The following is a 15,515-nucleotide window of genomic DNA, read 5'->3' on the forward strand; positions in this document are numbered from 1 at the left end:
AACGCATCAAAACAACAATTATTTCACCTCCTCTCCTTAAGGTTTCCAACTTGAGTAGGTCAAGAGACAGTGTCCTGTTTTCATTATTTTAATTACGCAATCAGTGGCACTTAGTTCTTTCATTCCAATTTCATAAACATTGTTAAAGATTTTTATTATGTTCAATTAGCCAACATACAGTACATCATTAGTTTTTGGTGTAGTGTTAAATGATTCATTAGTTGCATAGATTTTTAAGGGACCAATAGCAGCATGTTGGTGTCAAAGTAGTGTGTGGCTAGAGATATCTTTACAAACCTCTTTACCATATTAGCTTTGTCATCAATTCATACCTATGAAGGTATCAGAATTGTAGTTGAAAAAAATTAGAAAAGAATCAAATGGAAATGGAATAAAAAGAGGAAGATTGGAGGGAGAAGTGTCTGTGTGTTTGGTTTTTTACTGACTTTTGAAAAATTTTTAGCTAGTTTACAGTAGTAGAATTCAGTGATTCATCATTGACATACACACCCAGTGCTCATCACAAGAAGTGCCCTCCTTAATGCCCATCACCCGTCTAGCCCATCCTCCAACTACCTCCCTCCATCAACGCTCAACTTGTTCTCTGTCATTGAGTCTCTTACGATTTCCTTCTCTCCCTCTCCACTCCTTCCCATACGTTCATATGTTTTATTTCTTAAACTCCACATATAAGTGAGATCATATGATATTTGTCTTTCTCTGATAGACTTATTTCACTTAGCAGTATACACTAGCTTCATCCACATAACTACAAAAGGCAAGATTTCATTCTTTTGCTGGCTGAGTGATATTCCTCTGTGTGTGTGTGTGTGTGTGTGTGTGTGTGTGTGTGTATTACATCTTTATCCATTCATACTGACATTTCTTTATAAAGCATATTTCTAAGTGTTTCAATTGTAAAATTTCAACTTCAAATCTAATTTCAATCAGCCTGAACATGTTCCCTCATGCCCAGGGAAAACACCCTCAATCATATCCTTCTGGAAAAAAAATGAATAAGGAATTAGAACAAGATGGAGATAAAGAGTAAAAACTAGGGGCACCTGGGTGGCTCAGTGGGTTAAAGCCTCTGCCTTCAGCTCAGGTCATGATCCCAGGGTCCTGGGATTGAGCCCCACATCGGGCTCTCTGCTCCAAGGGGAGCCTGCTTCCTTCTCTCTCTCTGCCTGCCTTTCTGCCTACTTGTGATCTCTGTCAAATAAATAAATAAAATATTTTAAAAAAGAGTAAAAAATACATATTAGGCAAAGTATAACCACAATGGTACAGTTAAATAGAAAGTGGCTAGCCATCTTATTTACAATGGTGATCATTCTTTGCATTCTATAATTATTTTGCATTCACAATCTACTTTTTCATACCCTATCTCAGCCAGTATCTTTTTGAGGTGTGCCAGGTACACAGCAGAAGTGCTGCTGTTGCATGGTTCAGTAACTAAGAATCACAGAGGGGAAGTATGCTACCAGTTCACATAAATAGATGTTTAAGAAAGTAAGACCATATCCATGAGACAAAGTAGAGTAAAGTATAAATAGGAGCATTTTGTTACCTGAGTACAGATTTGTTTAAATTTCTTGTTTTGTTTGATAATTGTTAATGGTTTGTGGGATAAATAGTATTTCCCAGATGCAACCTGTGTATAGCTAACATCTATGTGCATGAGGCAAGGATATCTATTTCCTAGGCAAAAGGATCCTGATTATTAAAAAGGCAAAAAAAGGAACTAAAATAAATAGAACAGGAATAGTCTATAAATTAACTCTTGGGCTAAGAAAACAGAATATACTCCAATATTAAAGACCTGGCATCTCTTATCTGGGTCACTGCACTGACCTTATAACTGTCTTCTCTTCTTCCAGTGTCATTATTGATATTTCTTTTACCTGTCTCCCCCCTACTTAAAACATTTTGGTGGGAGGGCACCTGGGTGGCACAGTCAGTTAAGTGCCTAACTCTTTGTTTCAGTTCAGGTCATGATCTCATGGTGGTGGGACTGAGCCCCATTTTGGGCTCTGCACTCAGTACAGAGCCTGCTTGGGATTCTTTCTCCCTCTCCCTCTGCCATTCCCACTTGTGCTCACTCAAATAAATAAATAAATAAATAATCTATCTCTTAAAAAAAAAAAAAACAACTTCTGGTGGCTTTTTCTTGCATTTATGCTAGAACTCAAAGCCCTTATCTCTTACCCTGACTGACACTACCATATAAGAGATGACCTTTATCCTTCTTTTAATCCCGTTTTATACCTTGGCCATGTAACCTTCCTGCCTGCAACTCCCCATTCACCTTGACCTTTCACTTCCTCTAACAAGCTAGTTGTTCCTCTTTTAGGGCCTTAGCATTGTCTGTTCCCTCTGCCTGAAATGTTACTCTCCTCATCTACAAATGGTTGTTCTTTCTCATCATTCAAATTCAAGCTAAATGGCAACACCCTGGAAATAATATTCTTGGATCACAAATGCTAATATCAGATAGGAATAAGTTTTCTAAAGAAATTAAACGATACTGTGACATAGAGATGCTTCTCCTTCCTTTCTTCCTCTTTGTGTTCTTTTTTGTAACAGCCTCCCCATAGCTCCAGGAGATCTGCAACTTAATCTCTTATGACTAAATACTATATCCTTAGTGCCTGGAAATGCATCTGATATCTTGAAGCACTCCCTTAATGTTTATTAATACTTGCACGTATTTGTGTATATGTGTGTGTGTGTGTAGAGTTTTGCATATATAAAAATATACCTATTTTATATATATTAATTTAATATATATATGCATTGATGTATATATACATCAATGCATATATACCAAATATGATTTTATTATTGCTGGCAGATATTTTAGTAGGTAATACATATAATTGCAAATGTAAATAGTCACAGATTTTAGTTATAAGCTTACCTGTATTCCCAACTAGTTTTTTATTTATATTTGCTATAAGATTGCAACTTAAGAATTCTAGCACGGAAGGATGCCTGAGTGGCTTTACTGGTTAAGCAGCTGCCTTTGGCTCAGGTCATGATCCTAAGGTCCTGGATTGAGTCCCGCATGGGGCTCCTTGCTCAGTGGGGAGCCTGCTTGTCCCTCTGCCTGTCACTCCTCCTGCTTGTGCTCACTCTCCCTCTGATTAAAAAAATAAATACATTCTAGCATGGCTTCAGTTACATCTCATATGCCTAAACCTTAATTATCATTCCACTCATCACTAAAGCTAGGCTTAGGCAGAGATGATGGCTTCCGATGGGGTCTAGCCACACTCTGTCTTTGCAAAGGAGATGAAAAAATGTAGACTGATCCATTTTTGTTTACTAGCAATTTACCATGCCTTCCTACATAGCTTTGGAAACTGCAGGTGATGTTCCATATGAAGCTAGTCATCAATATGGTCATGATAATAGAAAGTGAACAGGTAACAATTTGTAAAAGCATGATATGATTATTTTTTTTTAAATACTGATAACATTCTATTGTCATAATCAGCTCTTTGGTTCCTCCAAAAAAATCTATTAAGAGTCAGGTCCAGCACAGTTTGTGTAATGGCTTATCTCATTTAGAATTTAATAGGTTTTATGCATGAACACACACAAAGTTAGTGAAAGTGGTATGGGAGAGAGTTACTTTTACAAACTCACAAAAGATTTCTAAATTTGTTTTGGGAAACAATACTTTGTGTATGGTTATTTCAACAAATTGTCCAGAAAAGACTATGTGCAACAAGTGGTTCCCTATTAGTTTCTCATTTTCAAATTTGTGTTTTAGCAAAAACTATGCCAACTAAGAGGATGCCCTTACCTTCCTAATAATCATTCCAAAAGCTTAAACACAAACCAAAGTGTTTAAAACCAAAGCTCCCATATCTTCCCTCGAGACAAACTCGTTTTGGATGTCAAGCTTAACTAAGGACTGTTTTTGCCATTTTAGCTTTTCCATCCTCCAGCAAGAAGGGGGTGAGGAAATTACATGCATACACACATGCACACACACATATGCATGTGCGTATGTGTGTATATATACATACACATGTGTGCGCATGTGTATGTGTATAAATATGGTTGTATGTCCTATTGTCCATGTATGTGTATCTATGCTGTCATCTATCATCTAATGGTAGATATCCCTTCAAGATGGGTTTTTTATTTTTTATTAAACTGTTTTTTAAAACATTAAAAATTGGCAATTTTAATTTTAGGTTGAATTCACTTTTTATTCTAACTCATTCTCAAACTGCAATTCATTAACTAATTGGTACGGACACTTGATGCCATATTGTCAGTCTTATTTAAAAACAGGGATAGAGGAACAACAGCTGTAATTAGCCTGCGGAAGAGAATAGAAAAAGAGAAGGTAGGAAGGAGACGACAGTGGTTTCCCTGTGGGATTTTAAAGACAAGCAAATTTTGTCTGAGGTTACTTTGTTTAAGTTGCACAGCTTAGTAAAAATAGAAGTTGTAACCTGAAGAAGGTTGGGATGTGACCACAAGTAGGAGGTTCTACATCTTATAATTTATGATGATAAACGGGTGTAATGAATCAGTCGACCCTTGGGCATGGGTACAGGGCTGATTTGTGTGTTCTAATACAGCTGGTCTAACTCTCACTTCCAGGGTTTGCTGCCATCATAAAAATGATCACAGCAGGGAAAATGTCAGGATGTATAGACTAGTATCTCCTGATTTGGAACACCAATATTTGTGAAAATTCTATCCTATATAGGCTTTATTTTTCCTTTCAAAAGACATGAGTTTAAAAATGTGTTTTCCCCCTCATATTGTCACGTTATAATTTAGTACTGAAATAGCAATCTGCCCAGCATATCTAATGAGTTTTTTTGGTCCTATTTTAAAGCTTTTAATCTTCATAAATAATAGCTAAGTAAACTTAAGGCACTTGGACAATTTCTTTGGCTTAATGTATTCAAATCCACGGTTGGCACTTCATTTCTTTTCATTTAAAAATAAATCTATCTTGTCTCGATAGGCTCTACATGAATACACACACCTAACAATATAAATCAAAGCAACACATCCAGAATGATGAGATCTACTTGATAGCTTCAGAAGAAACACACCATTTCCAGAAAAGTCTCAAAAATTCTTTTTTGATAAAGCCAATATATATTCTTAAGATAATTCACAACCATACAGTAGTTGCATAAGGATTTCTGAACACGGATGAGAAACATTTTTTTTCAAGAGGATTTCCTTAAACACATGAGAAACTATTTAATATTTTGAGAGCTTTTCCTTCAGAAGAGAAGTTTCCTATCAACTGTACCTAATAGGTGATTTTATGTGCATGGCTTCCTGTTTATACTCCCATGCCTTCCAGAGTCACATTTTAATTTTTGGACAAAACTGAGAAAATGTTATCTATGACACCAGTTTTGGCAAGTTTTAAAGCAGAGTTCTGTAGATAATGGTCTTTCTACCCAACATTTCCACATTAATTACAAAAGTGAAAAAGAAAATGAAATGGACACAAAAATCCAACCAAAACATCCCTAAAAAAAAGAGCTATATGCCTGGGAAATCAACTGAGAATCCCAACTGAAACAAGAAACTGCATCTAAATACTAGTAAGATTCCAAAACTTGCTATTTTTAGGAATTAAAAACACAGACTTACTTGCTTTGTTTTTCCATGCTAGCTACCCTGAGGCATTCCCATCTTGAATTTAGGAGATTCATTTGTTCTTGTACTTCGCTTTCTTCATCTTCTGATAATTTTCCTGTTCCAATCAGTTGACTTCCCAGTTGTAGAACATTACCAACCCGTCCCTGATGGGATGTTAAGTCCATCATGAACCCCTGACAGGGAAAGAGGTGACAAAAGTTGATACTTTAGATCAATCCTTACAGTTTTGAATTTTTTTTTTTGCAATTTTAAGTTTGTAGCCCATTTAAATTATATTCCCAGTAAAAGGATTTCATTTTTTTAATTTAAGAAAACCCAATACTTTTTTTTTAAGATTTTATTTATTTGACAGAGAGAGAGAGAGAGAGAGAGAGAACAAGCAGGCAGAGTGGCAGGCAGAGAGAGAGGAGGAAGCAGGCTGCCCGCTGAACAAGGAGCCTGATGCGGGACTCAATCCCAGGACCCTGGGATCATGATTTGAGCCGAAGGCAGCTGCTTAACTGACTGAGCCACCCAGGTGCTCCCCAATACTGTTTTTAATATGAATTAAGGGCAATTATTAGCTTAGGTCAACTTCTGCAGAGAAGCAGATCCTGAGATAGGGATTTGTTTGCAAGTGACTTACTAAGTCAAATCTCCTGGGGAGACCCACAAAGGAGCCAAAGTAGCAGAAAACAGGATAGGAGAGGGGCGGAAAGCAAATGAGTATGTCATTTCAGGAAAAGTCTCCCACCATGCGTAGTATGGCCTGATACCACATGGGTACTCTGGAGTGTAAGTTATATCTTAGCACTGCCTTGACCCAAGATAAGTGAGCTAGGCTCTCATACACCTGGCATAAGTCACTGGCAAAAATCAGATCTCAGTAACTTCAAGTATCATTCTTCAAGGCAGAACTTCAAATGCTGGCTGATGGAATCCCATGCCCATAAATATTTATTTGTTTTCATCTCAAGATAAAAACTGAATTACCAAAACACAAGGATTTATAGAGTAATTGAGATAACAAGAGAGACTTGCCATTATGACAAGTCATGATCTTTGTTTCATAAGTCAATGTTTTGCTTTACCTCATGAGTATGAAACTGTTCTTTCACTTCTTCTACATCATTAGAAATCTCTCCTTGGGCTTGCAACGTGTCCTCAGCTGAAAGAAGCCATGAGAGTACTTCTTCTAAAGCTGTTTGGTAACTATCCAGGTTTACTTCAGTCTCCATTAATGAATGGCCAAACGACTTGTCTTCAGGAGCTTCCAAATGCTGAACAATAAAACAAATTGGGTGTTATACAATTAGTATCTCTGCAGACTGTTCTAATACATTATACAATCAAGCAAATGAAATATTTAAAATGCTAGAAATGTCCACTTGCATTATCAGAGACATGAACAGCAGACACATACAAGAGCCAGTCTGCATTTTAACATCTCACAAATATACACCCCAATTCTTAAATGGCAGTTGAAATCTACTTCAAATTAATATTTTATTAAAGCTTTTCTGGATTATTATAAGGAATGAATTAATACATCATCTCTTCATGTTATATTTTAAACACTACTAATTTTCATCCATATGTAACTCTTCTCACTTCATATTTTCATTCCCTTATATATACGCATTATTGGTACTATGGTATTATTACAGACTTTTGCGATGGCCTTAAAGGAAACCTGTCTTCCCAAGAGATGGGAATGAAATATTTCTGAAGATCTAAAGAGCAGAAAAGTAATCAGTATGAAAATTAGTGGAAAAAGAAGGTAAAATTTAAAGAAAAATACCTCATTCACACATCTGAAATTTCTAACAGTATGATGACTTCTATAAATTAAGCTTCTATTTCCAGAAGACCATGGTTTCAGTAGCAAGACACCATCTTAGGAGAAGTAAAATATGAAGTATTTGCTTCCACGTTTCATTAGAAACCATGAAGCTGAGAACAACAGGGACAAAGTGGCCATGATTCTAAAGAGAAGATCCAGGCTACCGCTGAAGGCACTGGTAATAGGGGACCAGTTTTCCATTCCCACCACCCTCAGTCCACTACCTAGCTCAAAGGTGTAGAAGAAGCAGGGAGACTAATGGAGAAAACTAATGAGAAAAGATTCCTGTGGACTAGCTAGAGCACTATGCACATATGTACCTTCTCCCCTCAAGCCAAGTAATGGAGACTTCGGAAGAATCACCTGGAGAGGGTAGGGTAGTTTCCAGGATGGAATACTGACCTCTAAACCTGGCAGTATGTCAGAAGGGATTCCCAAACTATGGAAGAAGTACTACCAAGTGACAGAAGAGAACTCTTGGGACAACCTCTGTGTCTGCTGCTTTAATATTAGGGCAATTGTCAATGGTCAGAATTTTAGCAAGTAATAAAATATGCATGAATTTTTCTTTAGGTTAAATACACTCGTGGTAGGTGGCTGGGCTTCAAAAATCCTAAGGAAGACTGCACTCGAGAGGGTTTTCTGCTGAAGTAAGGGACAGAGACAAACTGATGATACAGTTAAGCAGAGCACAGATATTGGAGAAATATTCAGAGAGGAATCTTCTGTACACCCCCAAAGAGAGCAAGCAAACACTGGACCCTAACAAACAGGGTTCTGCAAAGAAAACAAAAGACAGGGTAGAAGAACCAGAAACTACTTGGAAGACTGCATGATTATGCCTAAGAAATGATCCATCCTTTAGATGGCTTTCCTCTGACATGTCTGCTTTGAATTTCTAGTCCCTCCCAACACTGGGCCTTATCCCACTGAACTGCCAGCACCAACCTAACTGTGCTCTTCTGATAAATGCTCCAACTTGAAAGCTTTATTATTATAAATTTCTTCTACTATTAAGTAAGGACTTAATAAGATGAAAAGACATAAGGCAGCATGTGGTGTAATATTTTTATCAAGTGACGTACTCTTCATTTGTTTCTAGAGAACTGGCAGAAATATGTCATCCTAAGTCAAAATTACTAATTTATTATTAGTAATAAATAGCAAAGTCAGCATTAAGAGGAGAAAAGTCACAAAAAGGTAGCCTGGGACATGTATATAACAGGACCAGCTTCATGGTTATGCAATCTGAGAAGCTGTGTGGTATTGCAAGGCTCAAAAGGACACCTTGCTTGTTTTATCTGCTTCTTGACATTGCCAACTTAAAATCCTTAATAAGTTTATCTCTGAATGTGGGTAATATAAGTGAAGTTCAATAAGGGGACAAAGTGTGCACGTGTGCAGAGGAAGTAAGTACAATATGTGTGTTCACCCCTATTTGCATATAGTGTTGCTGATGTTCCATGGGCAGAGAATGCTGGTAGACACATGACATATGGGGATCCAGCAACACTAGAGGCGAGTACAAGGTAAGCATGTCTACAAATGAGTGAGGGCACTAACAACCCCGGAAACTTGTGCTTTCTGTGTGAACCGGAACTTGCCTCCAGTGCAGAAAGAAGACGGTTCCAAGAAAACATGAACGACCAAAGAGCGCTTCAATATCCTTCCTTATTCATATTTCTTTCCCGTATTAGCCAACTATTTAGACTAAAACTCATGACAGAGAAAGAAAGGGAAAGGGCAACCCATGGTTCCTTGACCTTTTGATCCTCCCTCATCTGAGTGCTGAAAGTAGATAATATTAGTAGGATGTGCACCCATCAAGAAGTGAAATAAAAACAGCTAAGTTAGTTGTGCAGCATTTCCACTTTAAGAATGAAATACATAGGCACATATAAGCTACAAAATACAAATAGTGTAGTGCTAGTGATTCTGCATGAGTTACATGGTCTTATATTTGCATTTACAACTGCAATTGCACAATATAACAATGAGCAATAAAACTCATGCTAATACTTTAAAATTTTAATTTTCTTTATTCAGTTTGAAGTTAAACAGCAAATAAGAAACACAAGGGCAAGTCAAGAAAGTGAGACCATGGAATAAAAGAAACAGCTTTATATTTTAATTTTAACAGCTCTTTCCTTCCTGCTTTTTGAACAAGGGGTTCTATATTTCATTTTTCACTGTACTGCACATCATGCAGCCAGCCCTGTGAGTAGGTTAAAAAAAAAGTGCAACTCAATCTTGGATATTTTGACTCCTCTGGGTTACAGGTGAGAGGAGATGGGTGTTTTATTATTATGCACAGTAGAGTATGGGTGTAAAACCCAGGGGCTGGGAGGCAGTCAGTGTTTGAATCTTGACTCTGGCCTGAGGTCTTGTTACCCTGGGTCGGTTACTTAGCCCCATCATTAGCCTTAGTTTCTTTCTATGCAGAACAGGAGCAATTACACTTTCCTAAAAAGACTGCGGTAAGAATTGGAGAAGAGTATATAAAGTGTTTAACAGAATGTCTGACCTTGTGCAAAAACGCAATAAAGTGTATGATAACTGTAATTATTTTGGGATCCTTATATACATAAGAACCATTATGAAACACTACCTGCTCCAATATTACCTTCTTAAGTCACTGGTTGGACTGCAAAAACCAGAACATTAGTATAGGAAAAAAAGTGATCCAAAAAACTTCTATGAGTAAACATCAAATAAATCAAACCTTTCTGAAACTTGAACATCAACCTAACTCCTACATAAAAGTTCTAAAATTCATTAATGATCTTGATTTCAAATTATCTTCTTTGAAATGATCAATTGTAAACAACACTATTGCTCAAGTAACACAACACTACATTTTCCCAATGTATGATTTGGATTAGAAAAGTAAACATTCCCATCAATAGATAAGTGGATAAAGAAGATGTGACATATATACACAATGGAATATCACTCGGGCATAAAAAAGAAGGAAATCTTGCCACTTGTGACAACACGGGTGGACCTAGAGGGTATTATGCTAAGTGAAATAAGTCAAACAGAGAAAGACAAATACTGTATGACTTCACTTATATGTGGAATCTAAAAAACAAAACAGAAACAGACTGATAAATACAGAAAACAAACTGGTGGTGGTCAGTGGGGAGGGGAGGATGGGTGAAATAAGGAAGAGGACAAAGAAGTACAAACTTTCAGTTATAAAATGCATAAGTCACAGGGATGTAAAGTACAGTTTAGGGAATACAGTCAATAATATAACACTGGTGACAGATGGTAACTAGACTTATTATGGTGATCATTTCATAATCTATATAAATGTCAAATCACTAGTTATACATCTGAAACTAGTATAATATTGTGTGCCAACCGCACTTCGATAGAAATAAAATAAAATAAACACTTCATGATTTACTGATATTTGCAGAGGCTTGAAATTTTAGAGACAGTTTTAAAAGTCAAATCTTTATAGTCAAGGACATGATGTCTAGTACTCATAAATTCTGAATCTAGAAGTTTTGTTTGAGGATGTTCATAAAACAAAAACTTTGCAGAGGCAGCCTTATTAAAGCTAAATTCAAACATGAATAAGCTGTGTAAAATAACACAACTAACTCAATCATTATTTACATCTATAAATTCAATTCTACATATATACATGATTATGGTCAAAATTGTCAGCTGGGCTCTGAGTAATTCTTTCTTTGTCTAGACCACTATTTTTCAAATTTGTTAGTCATGATCCATCAGTGATTCATGAAATCATTTTAGTGGGGCATGATAAGGAATATTTAATGGGTCATGACCAGGAATATTCTATTTAAAATTAAATAAAATAAATAAGTCTATGTCATTTATATTAAGGATTAATATTGTTTTGTGAGTTTTTATTTCAGATACACATATCTATGTGTCGATATATATGTTCTAGATCAAGATGAAAATATCATTTTCTGTAGTTCATGAAACAAAATTGGAAATAGTTCAAGAATTTCAGCATAGGAAAACCCATGACAGAAGAAATGTACTTGAATTTCACCTTTGCACATTTTCAGTAGAACCCATGGAACAAAACACATTCTTTATAAATCCATCTTTAACAATGGTGGTTCCCAAGCTCCTTGAGAACTTTCCAGGTGTAATCCAAAATTGATCCCTATGTGTGGAGGGTTGGGACAGACCAAATAAAGATGTAGGCCACCCCAGGTTCATAGCTGGCAAGTTTAATAAGCAAGGGAACTTACATACAATTCTTGTTTATATAGAGACCTTAACAATGTTCAGTCACATATACTGTCCGGATGGGCTCAATATTAAATCACTTTCTCAAGGCTTCCATGGTCCAGCTCAGGGGTCAACAGGCAGTCATGTCCTCTCAACGACCTCCCCCAACAAAGGCAGAACTTAGAGATACATAGAGAGGCTAACACTTTTGGTTTCAGCTCCTCAAAATACATATTCTTTGCCAAAGTATTTCATATTTCACCTAACCTTGTGGCTAGTTCATACATATAACGGCATCAAAGAAAATTTCCGAGGAAACTTGATCTTTGCTTTTCATAGACCATCTATGCATAAGGAAGAGGTACCAATCATTTCATGAAGCAAGATGCCAGTATCATCAACTGGAACTATTTTTTCCCCCAGGCTTCAATCTTATTTTAATTTCTGTCTTTATCACAGTAGTTTATGTTTCTCTGCAGTACATTGGGCAAATAATGATTCAGATAAGAGGCATAACAATGGGTAGATGAAACAATTCTGGTTGTTTTCAACATTAAGAACATTAAAATTTATTCAACATTACCCACAGACTTCAGAGGCTTAATGATTACGTTTTTACGTGAAGACTTAACAGATTTTGTCACCTATGTTCCTTGAAGATGGTGAAGATGGTGCTATTGGATAAAGGTGGAAGAGTAGAGAGGAGAAAATGAAGTAATGAGAGAAGACAAATGAATCTATGTGAATCCTGCAATGTCTAGGACAAACGTCTAGAAACTGATTTCCAGTGACAGAAACTGCTATAATAAAATATAGAGCAACAGCCTTGTCACTACTCCATGCATAACTTTTTTTAAAACCCAGTTTACTATTTGTCTGATCTTGGGTAAGTACGTTATTTAACCTCCAGGCATCTCAGTTTCCCCATCTGTCAAACAAAGAAAATAAAATATACCTCCATAGGACAGTTAAAAAGATTATATGAGATGATGCATATAAAATGCTAAGCACATTCTAGTTTCCAAGAAATGTTCCACAATGCCTGTATTTGGGGACCAATGTTCATTGAAATGGCAAATGCCTTTTATGAGGAAACACAGTTGAGTGAGTTATGTGTATTTTTAGAAGCGTGATTTTGGCAATTCAAACTGAGATAAGTCATCAAATGGCTACATATAGGTAGTGAAACCAGCAATCCAGCAAACCACAAAGCTCTTAGAAAAATAGCTGGGATGTTTCCAGAGGGCACAATCTATTACTCAGTAGTTTTATATTTCTGTTGAAACCAATCTATTTTGGCAACTTCCCCAAATGCAACTTTAAAGTGTGAAAGGATTTTTAACCTGGATAAAAACAGTTTTATTGTTCTTGAATGTATAAACACTTCAAGAACATTTGAAAATTTTACCTCATAGCCCCTTTAAATGTGTCATACTTTTTTACAGAGTCAATTCAATGCATGGATGGTGAATTTTTTGGTGCAGTCTATAATCTTTTTATTCTTCAGTGAAAGATTATTTAAAAGCTGAAGGATTACAGAGGGATAGCCAAGTGGTTCTTTTACTAAATAACAGGAGAATAGTTCACAGGAACCAGGATTAGTATGTGGAAAAATTCTCACCACATTTCCACTGTGTTTCCCCAGAGATATAACATGTAAACCAGAGTATTATTTAAAGTATAAAAAAATGACTACAGAAGTGATTTATGAGAAATTAATCCATCATGCAACAGTGTACATGACATTCAATCTAATCATACCATTAAATAGGTGATTTTTAATACTGCTTGTGTCTAAAATTCAGTTCCACGTTAAGCCCTAATGAGGATTTAGAAAAAAAATATGGTCTGCTGTTAAGGTGATATTAAAATAACAATCACAACAACAACATCTATAAAAGCAATAACAACAGCTGTTATTATTTATTGGGCACTTAGTGTCAGTCAATTTGCTAGGCACTTAACGTGCACTATATCATTTTTTACCACATCAAATCAGCATGACAGATCATAGCAGGATGAGGAAGTGGGAGCAGAAAAATTAAAGAATATGCCAAGGCTCACAATGTTCATTTGCTCTTCTGTGATTTCAAACCAACTTGATTGGATTACAAACACATATCTTTACCACAATTTGATACATCTCTATTAATAAAGAAAATAAGTTCAAAATCTATGAAACAGGGAGATGGAAGGGGATGGGATAACTGGGCGACAGGCACTAAGAAGGGCACTTGATGTAATGAGCACTGGTGTGATATGCAACTGATGAATCACTGAAGTCTATCTCTGAAACTAATAATACGCTCTATGTTAATGAATTGAATTTAAATAAAATTAAATTAAAAAATAAAGAATCTATGAAACAGTATCTCCATAAAATATCTTAGTAAGACTTCTTAAAAGTAAAATTATATATATATATACATATATATACACACATATATAATTTATCTGTAACTGTGTAGTGATAGGTGTTAAACTACTGTTGCCATTTTACAATATTGTGAATCATATGTTGTATGCAGGTGGTGTACACTTAAAACTAATATGATGTTATATTACAATTACATCTCAATAAAAACAAATAAATAAATAATAAAATTATTAGGGTAAGTTATAGCTCAGGTTCACTAAAAAGAAATGTTATTGAATTAATATTCTAACTCAAATCTCCTTAGTCACTTGGGAAGGATTTCACTTCCCTTTTTTTTTTTTTAAGCATTTATTTATTTGACAGAGAGAGACACAGTGAGAGAGGGAACACAAGGAGTGAGAGAGGGAGAGGGAGAAGCAGGCTTCCCGATGAGCAGGGAGCCTGAGGCAGGGCTCGATCCCAGGACCGTGGGATCATGATCTGAGCTGAAGGTAGACACTTAACCAACTGAGCCACCCAGGTGTCCCAAGGATTTCAATTTCAAATGGCAACTGTATTATAAGTTGTCTTATGCCAAGGACATAAGATGAGTCCATTTAAAGAAAGCTAAAAGGAAAAGTTGATAAGAGATAGTCAAAGCCATTCCATTCAGCTTATAGTTCAGCTAATAAATTTTGCCTTGAAAAATTATTTATGCTTTTTTTTTTCTTTTCTTCACTTCCACAATTTCAGAGTCAATGGTCTGAAACCACTAAAAAAATAATACCTGGGTCCCATAATGTTAGTGAGTCAGGAATCAACTGTAGAGTTTAGAATAATACTTGTAAGACAAAGACTGATATCACACAGATCATACCGAAGAAGGGAACAACAAAAGGCAGAAATGTGATATAGCGCAGATGATGGTGCAGACTCCCTTATAAGACAGAGGAAGACGACCAAAAAGTAAAGTAATATCAATATTTTCTAAAGGAAGACATGTGCCAAACCCACCGTTTGAACCCTAAACCTTCTACAATTCCTATCCCTTGCCTTTCATTTTTAAGATCAGCTAAGCTGATTTTCTTCACTATTACAGAATGTCTTGCAGAAATGTTATATTGTGCTTAGCATGCTCTGCTATGTGCGTGTGTGTGTATGTGTATATATATATATATATACACACATATATATATCTGTTATAAATATATATATGTTTCAATGTGTATATATAATTACAAAACACATTATTACCTATATATGTGTAATATATACATACATTACATACACGCACACACATATATATATATATAAAGAAAACTATTAACCAAATTCACTGACACTTAAATGGTACCCCCCAAAATTTACAGTTTGCTTGAACATATATAACAGTAAGCTATGAAAGAAAATTGGTTGTTATAAATTTTTATTTTATTTCCTAAATAATCATTTATAGTATTCTTA

The 15,515-nt window shown here is 35.7% G+C and overlaps 1 protein-coding gene across 2 annotated transcripts in view; it reads right to left on the reverse strand.

The window, feature by feature from the left end:
- Window positions 1-15,515, reverse strand: part of DMD (dystrophin) — a 2,068,501-nt gene that overhangs the window by 1,494,923 nt on the left and 558,063 nt on the right. For both annotated transcript variants that reach the window (XM_080795194.1, XM_080795193.1), the window contains exons 10-11: window positions 6,723-6,911; window positions 5,644-5,825 (exon numbers count right to left, since the gene is read on the reverse strand). In XM_080795194.1, the coding sequence (XP_080651320.1) occupies window positions 5,644-5,825; window positions 6,723-6,911 (371 nt within the window). The remainder of the gene's footprint in view (window positions 1-5,643; window positions 5,826-6,722; window positions 6,912-15,515) is intronic.

Source organism: Martes martes (genome assembly GCF_963455335.1).
Source record: "Martes martes genome assembly, chromosome: X".
Classification (NCBI taxonomy): domain Eukaryota; kingdom Metazoa; phylum Chordata; class Mammalia; order Carnivora; family Mustelidae; genus Martes; species Martes martes.